Source organism: Cebus imitator, unplaced genomic scaffold (assembly GCF_001604975.1).
Source record: "Cebus imitator isolate Cc_AM_T3 unplaced genomic scaffold, Cebus_imitator-1.0 Scaffold187, whole genome shotgun sequence".
NCBI classification, from domain to species: Eukaryota; Metazoa; Chordata; class Mammalia; order Primates; family Cebidae; genus Cebus; species Cebus imitator.
This window is the reverse complement of record NW_016107502.1, coordinates 939797-958983: the sequence shown is the minus strand read 5'-3', so window position 1 is coordinate 958983 and position 19187 is coordinate 939797. Positions and strand designations below refer to the sequence as shown.

The following is a 19187-nucleotide window of genomic DNA, read 5'->3' as shown; positions in this document are numbered from 1 at the left end:
CAGACAGATACTGACTTGTTCAAGGTCACATAAGCAGCAGTGGAGTCTGGACTAGAAGCCAGGTTTCTGTATGCTCTCTTCCACATCACATTGTAAGAAACCCTCTGAAAACCCTCCTTCAGAGTCTTTTAGAGCCTGATTGAGGTGTATGATTTGTGATTTGGTTTGGGCTGAAAACAGCCTTGGACCTCACCAAACCAGGCCTGGCAAATCCTGTACAACATGGATTGGGGCACGTTTTCTCCTACGTAAACTGCGGAGCTCACAGCTGTGGCAGAGGTCTATGACATTGGGCAAGAGCTCACCAAGAACTTGACTGTGAATGATGTGGGAGCAAGTGCACCTGGCTGAGGGGAGCTTTCCATCCTCGGCAATGCTAAGGAGTCGGGACAGGGTGGGATTAAGAATCATACAGGTTACGCAAGCTTGGATGTAAATCTCAGCTTTTGCAGTGATTTGCTGCATGATATTGAACAAGTCACTCAACCCTCTCTGAGCCTCAGTTTTCTCATTGCTAAAATGAAGATGATAATAGCTATCTCAGAGAGATGTGAGAATTATGTGAACAAAATGTATATAGAGGCCATGGCATGGTGTCTAGGTAAACTCTCTGTAGATGGCAGCTGGTCTACCGGGGTCCGTTTTGTTGTTGTTTTGTTGTTTGAATTGGGAGAAATTGTTTTCAGGCTTCCCCTATTCCATATCCTTTCAATCTGGAGATGTCTGTCTTCTCTCCACACTCTTCCCTTCTCCCTTTGATGGGCTTGCTGATCTATTGGTGATGGCGTATTTTCCCCTTGTCCTGGGCTTTTGCTAATTAAGAGGTCGTTGCTAAGAGATGCCTGGACACACTGGTGAGCGGCTCTGTGCTTCCCTCTCATCCCCTCTCGTTCTTTTCAGCCTCACTCCAACCCACCACACCCACTTCTCTCTCCCATCTTCCAAAATCAGGTTCTGAAAAAGACTTCAAGAAACTGACTAATCTGGATGGCCACCCCTGACAGAAGGGTAGTCTCCAGACCCCAGAGACCTGGTCAGGAGTCTGGCCAGAAGCCGAAGGGAAGTGGAGCCCGCCTGCATCCCCTGGACAGCCTGGAGCAGAGGGAGGCTCAGGAGCTGAGGGAGACTCAGGAGCAGGCACCAGGCCAGCTAGTCATGCTGAGGAAGGCACAGGAATTCTTTCAGACCTGTGATGCTGAAGGCAAAGGCTTCATCGCCAGGAGGGACATGCAGGTAAGCGGGGTTCCAGGTAGGCCTGCCCACTGAGAATGCCAAATGTCTTCCTGTCTCGGGTTAGGGCTTGTCCCATGGGAGGTGACATGCTTAACAGAAAAGATGCCATCAGTTCTGTCTTGGAAGGAGTGTCTGACCAAACTCTGCTAGCAGCCAGACCTCCTGGATTCATTCTTTTTCTGGCTTTCACTTGCTATCAGGCTCCAGGGTTGTTTCCTTCTCTGCCTTAGCAACTCTCCGAGATTGTGGGGAATGATAATAGTAACCTAAGGGACTTAAGTAAGACACAGGGAAGAACCTCCTGAAACTGAGAGTAGAAAGGCATCAACTTGAGTTATAACAAAGTCATTCCTGCTGTGTGTGCCTTGGGAACAGGTACAGTGTCAGGTGTCACAATGTGGGAGGAAGGCATTTCTGTCACCTTCAAACCGAACATTGCACTAGGTCATGGTTCTCCAGAGAGTGGTGAGCCAAGCATCAGCGCACACCATTGCGTAGTGCAGGGCCCGGCAGCCTTTTGATAAAGGTCCAGAAAATAAAGGTGTCCGGCTTTGTGGACCTTACAGTCTCTATCACAACTACTCATCTCTGCCATTGCAGCACAAAAGCATCCATAGGCAATATGTGAAAAAATGAGGGTGCCGTGTTCCAATAAAACTTTATTTATGGACAAGGAAGTTTGAATTTTATATAATTTCCATGTGTTACCAAATATTGTTCTTCTTTTGATATTTCTTTTCAACTGTTTACAAATATAAAAATCAGTCTTAGCTCACTAGCTGTACCAAAGTAGGGGATTGCTGGGTTAGCCCAGGGGCAGAGTTTGCCCACTCCTGGTCCGGTGCCTTTCTTTCTTTACTTTCAAAAACTTCTCAGTGGCTAACTGAAGTCCTTTATGCTGTCGTCAGGATTTCACTTGAACATGGGTGAATGAAACACAGACTCCACTAGAGTACTTTGAAAGCAGCCCTTTTCCCCTCAGTCTTTGTGTCACTCACTCCATCAGAGCAGTTTTGGAAAGGATACATCCCCGTGCTGTGGGAGGCAGTGCAACGTCTGGGTTCTCTTTCTTTAAGTCTAGTTTTTCAGAATGTACCAAAGTTGGACAATGAAATGTAGACCCTCATTCGGCTCATGCACGTGAGCTGTGACGCGTGGAGGCTGAGAAAGGAGCCTTGTGACCCAAGGTGAAGTGTGGCAGTTCTTTCTCTCCCTGGCCCCAAATGATGGTGCTTTTATGCTTCTCCAAGAGCTATTCCACTGTGCAACCACTGCACGAATTGAGGGAAAAGACCTAGGGAACAGCACCAGCTCAGCCCACCCTTCTGCAGTGATGACTCCTCCAATAAGTTTCTGTCACCAAAACCCATTCGCCAAAGGCTCACTCCACATGGAAGGCCAGATTCAGTGTGCTTTGAGGAAACCTTTGACAACCCCCTGTCTGTGAACTTCATAATTGGCATTCACAGGTCTGCAGTAGCGGTAGCTGGTGGTAATAGTTTTAAAATCAGGCTTAACTTTTGATTATTCCCTCTAGAAAGGAAAAAAAAGGTAATTCACATTTATAGTGGGTCAACTCTGGGCCACGTGTACTGTGCAACTCAGCTCTCTTGCTGTGTATAACCTAATTAACTCTCATTGAGCCCTACTCTTTAATGAAGAGAGGAGGAGGCATGGGGAATTTAAACTAGGTATAAACTGTTAAAGAAGTCACTCGTATGTGACTTGAAATATAGTCAGAAACATAAAGTCCCAGAGATACTGACTCAGCCTTCCTCCCCAGTCCTACTCCTGATCCAGGCAGGAGGACACGGGAACCAACAAGCCACCAAGCAGATAAGTTGGTATCCAAGGCATTTATTTCTGCCATCTACTTAATTTTCTGAAGTTTTTTCTGAACCTGTGGACAGTGAAGCATTTGAAATGTTTAGTTCCTTAGGCTAGCAAGGGCTGTCAAGAGAGAACAGAGTATGTCACATCATTTAACCACCATCTCTGACTGCTTCCACTGGCCACCTCTGAAGGAAGATGGGCTCAGGGACATGTGTGAAGAAGAATAAAAATGGCTCCTCACGGTCAACTCTGGCCCTCTGCAGTAAGTCCCCATGTCCCTGGGCCCTCCTGGAGCCGGCCCTCCAGGCATCTGTATTGTTGGCTTGTCACTTCCACGTGGGGCTGTGGTGTGCATATGGTCACCCCCTTTGGTTGGTGTCCAGCTTCCTGGGCCTGGCCACCACCACCTTTTCTCCCTTAGGCTCCCAGCAGAGCCTTATGGGAACTGGAAGGGGAAGAGCTCACATTTTTCTTTCTTCTTTCTTTCTTTCTTTCTTTCTTTCTTTCTTTCTTTCTTTCTTTCTTTTTTTTTTGAGATGGAGTCTTGCTCTATCACCCAGGCTGGAGTGCAGTGGTGCAGTCTCGGCTCACTGCAACCTCTTCCTCCCAGGTTCAAGTGATTCCCTTGCCTCAGCCTCCTGAGTAGCTGGGACTACAGGCTCATGCCACCATGCCTCGCTAATTTTTTGTATTTAGTAGAGATGGGGTTTCACCATGTTGGCCAGGTTGGTCTCGATCTTCTGACTTCCTGATTCACCTGCTTTGGTCTCCCAAAGTGCTGGGATCACAGGGATGAGCCTGGCCTCACATTTTTCATATACACACAAATTCAGAAACGAGGAAAGGTCCTTGACAGCAGTGAGTGGTCTTCAAGGAAGGAGACGCTGCATGCCAAGTGGAAGGGAGAACACAGGAGGCCGAGGACCTAGTGGAGAAGTCAAGGGGGAAGAAAGTCATGGACAGCTTGCATTTTTTTTGAAAATGGAATGGAGTGCTGGCCAACATGGCCAATGGATGCAGCCAGGGGGAACAGCTGCCACTGAAGGACCAAAATTACTGTTGCACTCCTAACAGGTCTTCAAAGGGAAGACACTGAGGGTGGATGGAAGAAAGACACAGAATCTGGGCTGAAAGGGGAGGAAGCTGGGATCCTGCATGGGGCTACCATGCATGGGACTCATTCCCAGCCCGCAACAACTCCAGGGGAATGGCTGAGTTGAGCTGGCAAGGAGAAACCCACTCTATCCATGGGCCCCTAGAACCCCAGCAGGAGGAGACCCCTCAACCACCATGGACACTCGAAGTGGCAGGGAAAAGTGCTTAGAGAAGTAGAGGCACCATGTTAGCTGATGCAGAGCCCAGAGGGTTTGATGTGGGAACATCTGTAGGAGAGCGTGGCCAGATGCAGGGAACCCCAATAAGATACTTCACAAGAAGATCATCCCCAAGACACATAATAATCAGATTCTCCAAGATTGAAATGAAAGAAAACTGTTAAAGGCAGCTGTAGAGAAAGGTCAGGTCACCTATAAAGGGAAGCCCATCAGACTAGCAGCAGACTTCTCAGTAGAAACTCTACAAGCCAGAAGATATTGGGGGCCAATATTCATCATACATAAAGAAAAGAAATTTCAGCCCAGAATTTCATATCCAGCCAAACTAAGCTTCATAAATGAAACAGAAATAAGATCCTCTTCAGACAAGCAAATGCTAAGAGAATTTGTTAACTGACCTGCTTTACAAGAAACCCATTTCCCTAGGCTCGACTTGCTCCCATAGGAGACTTTAGTCCTAGGTGAACTGTCAGACCTGAACTCTGCAGGGCAGTCTTGTCCATAAGGCAGGGCTGGTCTGACCTGAGCACCCCTTGGTCTGCCGGCCTCTCCCAGGGACCCAGCCTGGATATGCTTGCTTGTGGAGCAGCAGCAGGTGCTCTGGGGGCTTGCCTCATGGCTCCTGTGCTGGTGGACTTTTGGCTGACTGTCAGAGAACTCCAGTAGGGTGGCCCGTAAGACCATTCACCAGCCAGCCTGCTCTGTCCCCACACTGCGGCTTCCCCTGGGCCCACAGCAACACCCCACATCACTTTGCCAGTGCACATGTGTGCAGGTGGGTTTTGCCTTCCTTGCCCTGCCAGCACTCACATGTACATGCACCCTGCTCTGCCTCTGTTGTGGTGGGAGTGCACTCTGCGTTTCTTCTCTGCCAGACCACCATTGCACTTGGAGCCTTTGGGGGCACAGAGCCAGCCAGCCACACCCTTGCCAGTGCCCCACTCTGATGCCAACACTGCCATGGAATTGAAACTAGGTACAGAGAACAGCAAACCCTTCCCCTGCCCTGAGCGATCACCCCTGCCTGTGGCAGTGGGAAGCGTGCACACAGACCTGCACTAACCAGTGCCCCACCCTCACGTAACACCACCACCAGCACAACTATGCACACAGGCACTCACTGTGCTGCCTTCATCCCTGTCATGAACACTCACACAGAGGCAGACACTCTGGTACCTACTAACACCCTGTGGCAGCCAGTGAGTATGCACCCTACCATGCTGCTGCTGCTGCTGCGGCTGGCACATACAGAGAAGGACAGATCCAGCTGCCACTGCTCTACAAAAAGCTTTGGCTGCCTGACACCACCCATTGGAACACAGTGAGCAATGGCCCAGAAGCACCCTCACCCCCACCCCCACCCCCACAGCACAGTATATTCCTAACCTTGAGGAGCCAGAGAAAAAAACAGGGCCTGATACAAGTCCCCCAGAGTTAGAGCACACAGTCCAGGAGTTGGGAGCTGATCATTGGCCCCCTAAAATCTTCCAGAAATGAAGTTAGTCAGCTGAACCCACCCTACACCACAATCAAACCTTCCAGGTCATTGAAAAAAAAATCCAAAGGTCAACTACTTCAAAAGCTGAAGAAATATCAGCCCACAAAGATGAGAAAGAATCAGTGCAAGAACTCTGACAACTCAAAAAGCCGGAGGGTCTGCAACTGCACTACCTCCCCAGAGAGGGTTCTGAACTGGGCTGAGATGGCTGACCTGACAAAAAGGTATGAAGAGGAATGAGGATCTGAGACACAGGCATACATTGAAACCCAATTCAAGGAAGCTAAAAATCACAATAAAATGATATAGCAGCTGACAGACAAAATAGCCAGTATAGAAAGGAATGTAACTGATGGGATAGGTCTGAAAAACCACACTACAAGAACTTCATAACACAACCACAAGTATTAATGGCAGAATAGACCAAACAGAGGGAAGAATCTCAGAGCTTGAAAACTGGCTTTTTGAAATAAGACACACAAGAATAGAGAAAAAGGAATGAAAAGGAATGAACAAAACCTCTGAGAAATATGGGATTATATAAAGAGACCAAATCTATGACTTATTGGTGTCCCTGAAAGAGATAGGGAGAGTGTAAGCACTTTGGAAAACATATTTCAGGATATCATCCATGAGAACTTTCCCAACCTAGAGAGAGAGGCCAACATTCAAATTTAGGAAATGCAGAGAACCCTAGTCAGATACTTCACAAGAAGATCATCCTCAAGACACATAGTAATCAGATTGTCCAAGATTGAAATGAAAGAAAAAAATGTTAAAGGCAGCTATAGAGAAAGGTCAGGTCACTTTCAAACAGCAGCCCATCAGACTAACAGCAGACTTCTCGGTAGAAACCCTACATGCCAGAAGAGATTGGGGGCCAATATTCAACATACATAAAGAAAAGAAAGTTCAACACAGAATTTCATATCCAGCCAAACCAATCTTCATAAATGAAGGAGAAACAAGATCCTTTTTCAGACAAGCAAATGCTGAGGGGTTTTGTTACCCCTGACCTGCTTTACCAGAGCTCCTGATGGAAGCACTAAACATGAAGAGGAATGATTGTTACCAGCCACTACAAAAACACACTTAAGTATGCAGACCAGTGACACTATACAGCAAACACACAAACAAGTCTGCATAACCAGCTAACATCATGACAGGATCAAATCCATACATGTTAATAATAACCTTAATATAAATAGGCGAAATGCCCCAATTAAAAGGCAGAGAGTGACAAGCTGGATAAAGAACCAAGACCCATTGGTGTGCTGTCTTTAAGAGACCCATCTCACTTGCAATGACACCAATAGGCTGAAAATAAAGGGATGGAGAAAAATCTACCAAGCAAATGGAAAACAGAAGAAAAGCAGGGGTTGCAATCCTAATTTCAGACCAACAGACTTTAAACCAAGAAAGACAAAGAAGGGCATTACATAAAGTCCAGAAGAAACTGATAAATTCCTGGATACCTACCCCCCCAAGACTGAGCCAAGAAGAAATTGAATCCCTGAACAGACGAATTACAAGCTGTGAAACTGAATCCATAACAAATAATCTACCAACCAAAAAAAAAAAAAAAAAAAAAAGCGAATGACCAGACAGATTCACAGTGGAATTCTACCAGATGTACAAAGAAGAGCTGGTACAATTCCTACTGAAACTACTAAAAAAAATTGAGGAGGAGGGATTCCTTTCTAACTCACTCTATGAGGCCAGCATCATCCTGATATCAAAACCTGGCAGAGACACAATAAAAAAAAGAAAACTTCAGGCCAATATCCTTGATGAACATTAATGCAAAATTCCTCAGCCAAATACGGGCAAACCAAATCCAGCAGCACACCAAAAAGCTTACCCACCATGATCAAGTAAGCTTTCCCCTGGGATGCAAGGTTGGTTCAACATACACAAGTCAAGAAATGTAATTCCCCACATAAACAGAACTAAAGACAAAAAACATGATTATCTCAATAGATGCAGAAAAGACTTTTGATAAGATTCAACAGCTCTCCATGTTAAAAACTCTCAATAAACTATGTATTGAAGAAACATACCTCAAAATAATGAGAGACATCTGTGGCAAACCAACAGCCAACATCATACTGAATGGTCAAAAGCTGGAAGCATTCCCCACTTGAAAACCGGCACAAGACACAGATGCCCTTTTTCACCACTCCTATTTAACCTACTGTAGGAAGTCCTGGTCAGAGTAATCAGGCAAAAGAAAGAAATAAAAGATATCCAGTTAGGAAGAGAGGAGGTCAAGCTATCCCTGTTTGCAGAAGACATGATCCTATATCTTAAAAACCCCACAGTCTCAGCCCAAAAGCTCCATAAGCTGATAAACAACTTCAGCAAAGTCTCAGGACTTTGTACAAAATCACTAGCACTCCTACACACCAACAGCAGCCAAGCTGAGAGCCAAATCAGGAACACATTCCCATTCACAATTGCCACAAAAAGAATAAAATACCTAGGAATATAGCTAACCAAGAAAGTGAAAGATCTCTATAAGGAGAACTGAAAAACATTGCTCAGAAAAATTGGAGATGACACAAACAAATGGAAAAACATTCTATGCTCATGCATCAGAAAAATCAACGTCGTTAAAATGGCCATACTGCCCAAAGCAATTTATAGATTCAATGCCATTCCTATCAAACTACCAAGGACATTCTTCACAGAACTAGAAAAAAACTATTTTAAAATCCATATGGAACCCAAAAAAGAGCTCAAATAGCTAAGACAATCCTAAGCAGAAAGAACAAACCTGGAGGCATAACATTACCTGACTTCAAATTATACGACAGGGCTATAGTAACCAAAACAGCATGGTACTGATACAAAAACAGACACATAGACCAATGGAACAGAATAGAGAGCCCCGAAATAAGGCTGCACACCTACAACCATCTGATCTGTGTCAAAGCTAACAAAAACAAGCAATGAAGAAAAGACTCTCCATTCAATAAATAATGCTGGGATAACTGGCTAGCCATATGCAGAAGATGGAAACTGGACCCCTTCCTTACACTGTATACAAAAATTAACTCAAGATTGATTACAGACTTAAATGTAAAACCTAAAATTATTAAAAACAAAACAAAACAAAACAAAAACCTGGAAGACAACCTAGGCAATACAATTCTGGACATAGGAATGGGCAAGGATTTCATGATGAAGGTGCCAGAAGCAATGGCAACAAAAGCAAAAATTGACAAATGGAATCTAATTAAACTAAAGAGCTTCTGCACAGCAAAAGAAACTATCAACAGAGTAAACACACAATCTACAGAATGGGAGAAAATGCTTGCAAACTATGCACTGACAAATGTCTAATATTCATCATCATAAGGAATTAAATTTATAATAAATATGCAATCCCATTAAAAAGTGGGCAAAAGATATGAACAGACACTTTTCAAAAGAAGACATGCATGCATCCATCAAGCATATGAAAAAAGGTTCATCACTGATCATTAGAGAAATGCAAATCAAAACCACAATGAGGTACCATCTCACACCAGTCAGAATGGCTAATATTAAAAAGTAAAAAAAAAAAAAAAAACAGGTGCTGGCAAGGTGGCAGAGCTAAAGGAACACGTATACACTGTTGGTGGGAGTGTAAATGAGTTCAACCATTGTAGAAAGCAGTGTGGCAATTCCTCAAAAACCTAGAAACCAAACTACCATGGACCCAGCAATCCCATTACTGAGTATATACCCAAAAGAATATAAGTCATTCTGACACAAAGACGTGCGTGTGCATATTCATTGTAGCACTGTTCACAATAGCAAAGACATGGAATCAAACTAAATGCCTATCAATGGTAGACCAGATAAGGAAAATGTGATACATATATACCATGGAATATTGTGTAGCCATAAGAAAGAACAAGATCATATCTTTTTGGGCACATGGGTAGAGCTGGAGGCCATTATCCTGGGAAAACTAATTCAGGAACAGAAAATCAAATGCATGTTCTCACTTATAAGTGGGAGCTAAAGGATGAGAACATATGGACACATGGCAGAAAGAGACAACACACACTGTGGCCAGTTGGACAGTGGAGGGTGACAGGAGGGAGAGGATCTGGAAAAATAACTAATGGGTACTAGTCTTAACACGTGGGTGATGAAATAACATGTACCGTAAACCTCCATGACACAAGCTTACCTATATAACAAACCTGCACATATGCCCCTGAACTTAAAAGTTGAAAGAAAGAAAGAAAGAGAGAGAGAGAGAGAGAGGAAGGAAGAGAAAGAAAGAAAAAGAAAGAAAGAAAAAAAAAGGAAGAAAAAGAAAGGAAGGAAGGAAAGGAAGGAAGAAAGGAAGGAGGGAGGGAGGGAGGGAGGGAATAAAGGAAGAAAGGAGGGAAGGAAGGAAGGAAGGAAGGAAGGAAGGGAAAATGGAATGAGAGGAGTAAATCCCTCCTCTAGGGGTGTTTTTTTTTCTTTCTTCTTATTACAAAAAACTATTTGTGGATGGTGAAATTGGCTTCACAATTGTCAAGGGGGGGGGGAGACTGGCACGTGATCTGAGCCTACCAGTAAGTAGCCAGCCCATCCAAAGCAGGGACCACAGGGAGAAAGGGCAGGATGCTTGAGCAGTTTTTAATAGGGGTCCCTGAGAAACCTGGAGAAACCCAGGAGGAGCCAAAGGTGGATTGCACTCAGACTAGGAGCACAGCAGTCTTCTGCTCGAGGCTTCCCGTACACATGTTCTGCTCCAGGGACAGCAGATGATGGACACTGACCTGCATTAACAGAGTTTAGGCAGTCCTCTGCCTCCCTGGTGACTCCTCAGGTGTCACCCTGTTCTCCATGAGGAACCTCTCTGGGTTTCATGGGGACCTCTCCAGACAGAATTGGGGTAGATGTTGCTTTGCAGGGTTAGGTCTGGTGCAGTACCCTGGAAACTTCATGTGGGGCTGAGTCAGTCCTGCCTCAGAGGAAAGAAGGCCAGAGGATAAGGCTGCAGAGAGCGTGAAGAGGCTCCATCAGCTGGGAGAAGGAGATGGGGAGAGGATGGGCAGGAAATCTCTCTGAGAAAACCTGGAGCCTCAAAAACTCTGTTTCCCTGATTTTTTGGAGGAGTAAAAGGATTGTCTACCAACACCAAGCACCTGCCTCCCCAACACTGCCCAGAATTCTTGTCTATGCTAAACTTAAGAGTCACTGAGGAGTTGGCAAACTAACCCAATCTGAGCTGCTCCCTGTTTTTGTAAGTAAAGTTTTATTGGAGCACAGATGTGCTCATTCTTTTATGTATTTTCCATGGCTACTTTCACACTGCAGTGGCAGAGTGAAGTAGTTGTGGCAAAGACCGAATGACCCACAAAGCCTCAAATGTGCACTCTCTGGCTGTTTTCAGAAAAAGCTAGCTAACTCCTGATTTAGGTTAACTAGAAAACTTTAGAAGATTTTTGTAGTAAATTAACTTGGGTTTTAATCCTCAATCTGCAACTTACTAGTTACATGACTTTGTGAGAGTCTCTTAACCCCTCTAGGCTGTAGTTTCTCGGCTGTGAATTATTTATAGCTACCTCCCAGCATTAAAAGAGAATTGAATGAGCTTAAGCATGTACCACACTTAGCGCTGAGATGGGGACCTGGGAATCCCTGGAAATGCACTGTGTATGAACCCCGTCTCAGCCTCGGCCCTGATGTCCTCCGCACTGTGATTGTGTTTGTGGTAAAGCACAGTTTACCACTGTAACCATTTTCTAAGCATGCAGCTCAGTGACATTAAGTACATTCACTTTCTTCTACGACCACCGTTTATCTCCAGAACTCTTTTTACGTTGCAAAACAGAAACTCTGGACCCATAAAAAAGTGTCCTCATTTCACCTACTCCCAGACCCTGGCAACCACCATTCTATTTTCTGTGTCTCTGAATTTGACTACTCAAGGTATCCTACACAGGTGGAGTTATATAATATTTGTCCTTTTGTGACTGGCTTATTTCGCTTGGTATAATGTCTTCAAGTTTCATCCATATTGTAGCATGTGTCAGAATATTTTTAAAGGCTGAATAATATTCATTGTATGTATATGCTACATTTTGTTTCTCCATTCCTGTGTCAGTCCATACCTGAGTAGCTTCCACCTATTGGCTATTTATGAATAATGGTGATATGGCTTTCCATTCTTTTGGATATATGCCTGGAAGTGGAATTGCTGGATCGTAGGATAATCCTATTTTGTAAAGTTTTTGAGGAGACATCATACCATTTTTTACAATGGCTGCACCATCACATTGCAATTTTAAGATGCAAGTTGTATGTCCTGTCTTAGACAAAAGAAATGGGCATTTCTGCTGGAAAGGGAACCTTTCACTCATATCTAGCTGCTGGATATGAGTGGAAGGTTCTTCTTTGTATACAGTCTACATGAATGGCGGCACTTTTGCCTCCTAGAGGACATAAGGCAATGTGTCATTTTCACGACTACGCCAATTGTCATGCTTGGGGTTAGGTTCCGGCCTGTGCTGAGGTCTGGAGGGAGTGGGTGGGTGAGCAGAAAGAAGACTCGAGGCGCCATAGTCAGGTGAATATGGTTTTATCCAGCAGCAGCATTCTCACACTGTCCGCCCTGTCTTGGCTGCTTAGTCCGGTGGCCCCCACACACAGCGGTGTGGCTGGGTCTTCCTTACCTTCAGGATCAGCAGCTTAACTCTTTCTCTCTTTGGGCATGTGTTCTGGCTCCCCAGTGTCTGTCTACAAAGAAGGCAGCTCTGACTTTCTCTGGGCACAAGCACACCTGCACAGTGTCAACTGGGCAATTATGCCTTTTACAGACAATAGTGGCGTAGAGCCAAGTGATGGCCTTCTCATGTTATGGCTGTGTGGCGGTGATAACAAATGGCGTTACATGCCTGTGCTCTAAACTCACTGAGTCATGCGGGATGAAAACATTCTACCTTGGTCTATCCTTGACCAAAGCACAGCCATGTTCCTTACAGGGTATGGAGGCCTTTTTGACTGAAATGACTGGTGAGGAAAGTGCTGCTGGCATCTAGCAGGAAAAGCCCAGGGATGCTGCTGCATATCCTATATTACACAGGATGGTCCCTCCCTTACCTTCCCCTCCACTGCCTCCTTAACAAAAAATTGTCCTTTCTAAAATGTCAGTAGCATAGAGGTTGACAAACTCTGGCCTATACCAGGTAATCAGCCCAAGCCAAGCACATCAAGGCACAAAGCAGATAAAGGTTGATCCTGCCCTCCCACCTCCCACTCTTGTCCTAAATTGATTTGGTATAGCTGAGCTGTACCACAGAGAAAAGGTTAGTTGGTGCTGGAACAGGGGTCTGAAAAGAATGCTGTGGATGCCCCAGAAGGAGGGACAGTGTAATTCTGGACATAAACATGGATATCCTCTGATTTTCTCATTAATAAAAATGTCATGGAAGCATGTTTGAAGCTATGCAACCGTATGCTTTAAGCTACATGAGGTATGTTTCTGGGCCGGTGACCAGGAAGGTAATGGAGTCTGGCTGGAATGCAACAAAAGACATCATTTTCCTGTGGCTCTGGAGCATGAACTCTCAGTACTGCTCCTGTAGATGCTTCATGTTCCAGGTCCTGGAAGGTTGCCGGTCACTGTAAGTCTTGCTGAGAATTAGCAGTTGGGCTGGTCAGGATCTGGAGGAGTGAGGTCTAGACCAGCACTCTGTACATAGGAGCTCAGGGTCTCCTGCCATTCTTCTTAGTCAAGCACTTATTTATGCCTTCCTTCAACATTTACGTACATAGTCCATATTTGTCAGCATTGGGCTAGATCCTGGGGACACAACAATGCCTAACGAATGAGGTCGCTGTTCCGGGAGCACTGAGGGAGCAGACATTCATCAACTAATCACATGTATCCATATATAAAATGCTTATGGAGGTAAGACTTATGAAGAAGAGAAATGTAGTTTGGGGAGTTTGTATGACCCGACCTAACCTGGGGAGTTGCAAGGGCCTTACGGAGGAAGTGATGCAGGAGCTGAGAGTGAAGAAAGAGTGAGGCTGGTGTTTAAAGGAGCCACGAAGCTCTCAGGAGCTCCTGGGCACGGGCAGTATGAATAGGAAGCTGAGATCTTCCGCGTGCCTCTCTTTTTCCCTGGTCCACCCTTCCGGGTGTGAGAAAATGCTGTGAGTGCGGCAGGATCTCTGGAAGGCTGCGTCTTGGTGGTGCTGGCAAGAGAGACTTTGTGTTACGATTTTGGTGGTGCTGGTAGGGGTAGGTGTGGGAGGTAATGAAGGTGAGGGAATTACAGAATGAATGCACTGAAGAACTGTTAGACAGTTGCTCAAGCCCTGACCGGAAAATCAATTCTTTTCCCAGCTGTGGTCTCCGCTGTGACTTTAGGCAAACCTCAGAGCCTCACAGACCTATTGTACAGTGGAACAAATAATCTCGCTCCCCTCCACCCTGCTTATCTCACTTGGTTAAAAATGTAAACAGTACCGGGGACCATACCAGAAGAAGCTGGTTTCCCATGACTCTGCAGGCCCCGAGCAGAGCGATAAATAAGAGCTAATTATGGTTATTAAGACTAAAAGATTTTTCAAAGAGGGCCAGGAAAACAAGGTTAAAGAATCAGGTGTAGTACCATTGCAGAGAAGGCTGAAGAAGCGCTCAGCACTAATTTGCCTGGACATGAAGAGTAAGAATTACTTGGAACCTATAATATTGCTTTCCCCATCTTTGCTGAGAACAGAAGGAGGAAACTGGCTTCAGATGTAGACAAGAAGGACTGGTATTAGACAACGGGAGGATCTGGGGTTGGAAGTGCTGTGAGATTCAGGAATGATGCCCAAGGCGTGCTGTGAACTAGCCTCACCTGGTTCATGCCAACGAGAAAAAGATGTATGGGGTGTTTGGGTGAAAGGCATGTGGAGGAGGGTCCCGTTGATCTCTGGAATTTTCTTGCAGCTCACTTGTAGCTCCAGCCCAGTGTGAGAGACCACATTTTGAATCAGATCCGGCAATCCTGGGCTGAGGGTGGGGAAGGAGGAAGGGTTATCCCAAGGAAGGACTAGAATGTGAGCGTGGCAGGAGCTTGCGCCTTTACCATACCTCAGGTGTGATGCCTTTGATTTCCAGTGAAGCTCATAGGATCCCTGCTTGCGAAATCGACTCTCTCCTCACCCCGTATTCTTCTACTGTAGCTTTCGAGACAGCTGGTGAATGGATTGTTGATACGTCAGAGATTCTGCTGAATACTAAGCAGACGTACTTCTAGAATCTTTGCACCCTCTCTCACTCTCCTCCCATTTTTGAAAAGCCCATTCATATTTAATTCACTTCTTCCAAATGGCTTCCACGTCAGCCTGTCTCCCACTTTGTAATGCATTCCAGTCCCCCTTAATGCATGTACCTGCCAAATTAAGCGTTATGGCTTATCAGCTAAAACTGCCATAGGATCAAGCCAAGTGTTCTTGCCAGTTATGTTATGGGCTTTCCCACCTGCCAGCTCTTTTATATTGCTGGGTTGTTTATATTTTTCTTCCTGCAAAGCCCTGTATTCATTCTCTTCAGCTGTCAGTCACTTCCACACCGGCAGTTTTGCATAGTCACCCCTTAGGTAACTGAGAGGAAGGAAGATGGTTGGCTGAGACATAATGAACTCTCTGGGGAGTTCTCATTTGGACACCTAGAATCTTTGGGCATAAGGAGACACTTGCTTCAACTATGCAAATTAGCCTTGGCCTGGGGCCACTGCACATCAGGCAGAAGGCCAGAAGAGAGCAGCAGCAGCTCGACTACTTTGCTCCTGGACCCATCAATTGGTCTCTGCCCTTCCATCCTTGTGAGGTCTGAGTCTGTTCTAGCCTCAAGTCCGGCGATGACCTCCTCACACCATCCTGTCCAGTCCCCTTTAACACACAAATACTCTTGGGGGCTTGATGCCTTAAGCCAATGGCAGTTGACATCTTATTAGGAATTCCTTATCCGTCAGCAGGGAGCAGGAGCGGAACCCGGACTTGGGGCCTCGGTGTGGGTCATTCAGAGGTATGCAGGGGAATTATCCCACATCCCCTCAGAGCTCAAGGACCAAAATATGTATCCACAGACACTTACAAATGCAGTGCTAAGGCACTGGGACACCAGGGGCCTCCAGCAGGAGAGGACTCTAGGAGTAAATGATCCACACCTGCATCATGGAACGGGGGAGGAAAGGGGACTTGGGGAGACCAGGGGAGACAGGGTTTGAAGCCTGGCTCTTCTATGCACTCCTTGAGGGGCCCCAGTGGGCTGTGAATCTCTCTCAGTCTCTCTCTGTCTCTCCTCTCTCTCTCTCTGCCTCCCTACTACTTTTTATTGAATGCATTCTCTGCGCAGGCACTGCTATACGCTTTACATTCATGATCATGTTTAACTTTACAACACCGCGCCGATGGCTATTATCCTAAAAGCATTTGGTCCTGCACCGTTTGAGTCCTTTACAGATGTTGAGAGTGCTGGCTTTGGAATCAGAACTGGACATGACTCCTGGCTGTGTCATTACTAGCCATGTGACTTTGGAGCATGTAATGTCACCAGAAACTTCATCTTTAAAACAGAGATCATAGTGCCTAGCTCAAAGCGTTGTCATAGGAATTAAATGCAGAGAGATAGATGAATGCATATTGAATATTTATTTATAAGTCACCTAGCAAATTGCTTCGTACATTAGTAGGCACCCAATCAATGGCAGCTGTGCTAACGTGCAAAGGAGGAGAGGGATGGTGAAGCCGTCTGGTTGCAGGATCTTGCAGCTGGTTTTTGTAGGACTGCGCCAAACTCTAGACATATTTTGGAAGAAGGCTTTGCGGTCCCAGGTCACCCCCACTGTGAGGGTCAGCGTTAACCAGTACACTCTGGGTTGTTTTCAGAGGCTGCATAAGGAGCTACCGCTCAGTCTGGAGGAACTGGAGGATGTGTTTGATGCCCTGGATACTGATGGCAATGGCTATCTGACCCCAGAGGAGTTCACTACTGGATTTAGTAAGTTCTGATGGGTGCTGGAGACCTCAGGGTTATGGGTCTACCTAACGCTGTGTAAGGTGTATTCCCGCCTCTTCTAGATCTGGTGGGGGCACGTAGTAAAGCTTTACTGACCTCCTTGAGGGACCTGGGGTGCATAGTCTCCAGGCTCTGGATCGCTTGGGCCTCCTCACATGCCTGCCTCAGCTGCTTACATTGCTGCTTGCTCAGTGCCCCCTGCACTGTCACTACCAAGTTCCCTCCCACTGGGACTGGCAAGGGAGATGGACAGAAGCTCTGTAGAAGGCATGGCATAAAAGGGGGATTTGTGAGGAGATTTGCAGCCTCTCCTTTTCTGCCTTGATAGAAAAGTGGCCAGAAAGTGGGACAACTGGACGGTTCATGCCTACCCAAGTCTGGCTGAATCTTCCAGGTTGAGGGATGACAGCTATCAGAGGAATTTCTAGAAGGTTTGAATGGACTAGCCTTTCTCAGGGTAACCTGGAGGAAGGAAAATTGAGATCTATGAACAATATAAAGAAACCAGACACACTATCCGATCAGATATATCAAAGGCAAATTTTACTGTACATCTGCCTCATCTGCGGGGCCATGTAATTTTCTTAGAAGGATCTGATGCCTTTTCTGACCTTCAGGAGCTTCTGCTTCGCTTAGGAGGACAAGACAGAGTGTTGTAATACCAGACAGCATGAATATGGAGAAAGTACACTGGAAACTGTTAGGGAGCTTGTAGATGTGAAGTCTAGTGATGCTAGTGGAGGCATGACTAGGAGGACAATATGCGCCTCTGCAGTCAGGGTGCTGGAATGCAGTGGAGGGAAAGGCCTTGCTGCTTAAAGAAGAAGTCAACAAGAGATGCATTCTAAGCCAGATGCTAAGAGACTGAGAACCACAAAGGAGACACCATACCTGTCTTGCATTATGCCTTTCCCAGGTTCTAGCGTCACTGGTGCGGTACTTGTGGAAGCGGAAAAGACACAGAATCTGGGACTGGAAGGGCTTTCCCTCTCCTTCTCTCAGATGAAACTTCAGTGATCCCTGGCAGCTGAGAAAGCTGAGCTCTTCCTGAGTGGGTATGGTCTGATTCAGATCCTTGTGTTCTGCGCCCCCTAGGTCACTTCTTCTTCAGCCAGAATAACCCAAGTCAGGAATATGCAGGTGAACAGGTGGCCCAACACCACGAAGAGCAGGTGTATCAGTCCAGAGGGGAGGAGGGTCTGGGAGACATGGATGAAGACGAGGAAGCCCAGTTCCAGATGCTGATGGACAGACTTGGAGCCCAGAAGGTTTTGGAAGAGTAAGTGGTGACGGTGATTTATAGAATGGAGACCAGCCTTGTAGAAACCTCTTCCTGTGCCCATCCAACAATTAACATTTATTAACCATGTGGTGCTGGTCCCTGCCCATGGTGCTGCCAGCTGGGGCCTGTCATTTGTGATGACCTGGCCATGTGTTGGGCTCTGTCTCTGCTTTTTACATTTCTTTTTCTTTAGAAAACATTCCTATTCTCCTTCTCTCCCACCCTGTCTACCTTCCTCACACCGGGCAGTGCATCATCCTCAAGTCCTTGGCTCAGCCTTCTCCCCATGGGGCGTTCACGCATCAGGGGGCTTTACCATGCCTTCAGGGTTTTTCATGAAGTTCTTCCTAAGGCTTCCTATCACCGTCAGCTCCCCAGCATCTTTACCCCCCAGCAGAGCCACTCCTGGGTCTCTAGAGCTACGTGCCTCCCAGCTTCCCTAGCTGTGGGCACCTTCCTGGCAAAAGCCCATCACACGGAAGCATTTGCACACTGTGTCCACAGCAAACCAAGCTTGTGCAGGAGCCAAGGTGGAAAGTTAACCAGTTCTTAGCAGGCCACTAGTTGGAACATTTTAGATGGCTGGACCTCAAACAAAACATAATTGCCCCCACCACCTTTTTTTTTTTTTTTCCTGAAAAGTGCTTTGGAATAGACACATGGATCTAAACTCTGACATTTAAGTAAATAAAATAAATAAAATGTGATGTATAGCTAGTAGAAACCAGACAGAGGGCCTGAAAGCATGTAATACCTTCTGCCCCTTTACTCCTTGCCTTTGGCCTTTTTGTTTTGGGGTTTCTAGGTCTTGGGCTGGGTGTGTGTTTCCTGCAGGGCGGGAATGCCCTACTGGTTGCAGCTGATGTTTCTGAGCTTGGGAAGAGAAGGGGCTATGGTGGAAAATGATGAAGAGAGAAGAGACTTATATACGATTTGCAGGCTGAAGCTCTGTGAATTATATATATATATATATGTATATATATATATATATATATATAT

The 19187-nt window shown here is 45.9% G+C and overlaps 1 protein-coding gene across 3 annotated transcripts in view; it reads left to right on the top strand.

Annotated features, from left to right (window-relative positions):
- The window catches only part of CRACR2A (calcium release activated channel regulator 2A), a 138830-nt gene that overhangs the window by 54854 nt on the left and 64789 nt on the right, over positions 1-19187 (top strand). For all 3 annotated transcript variants that reach the window (XM_017546061.2, XM_017546065.2, XM_017546063.2), the window contains exons 3-5: positions 952-1233; positions 16777-16888; positions 18002-18185. In XM_017546061.2, coding sequence (XP_017401550.1) covers positions 988-1233; positions 16777-16888; positions 18002-18185 — 542 coding nt within the window. In that variant the 5' untranslated portion in view covers positions 952-987. The remainder of the gene's footprint in view (positions 1-951; positions 1234-16776; positions 16889-18001; positions 18186-19187) is intronic.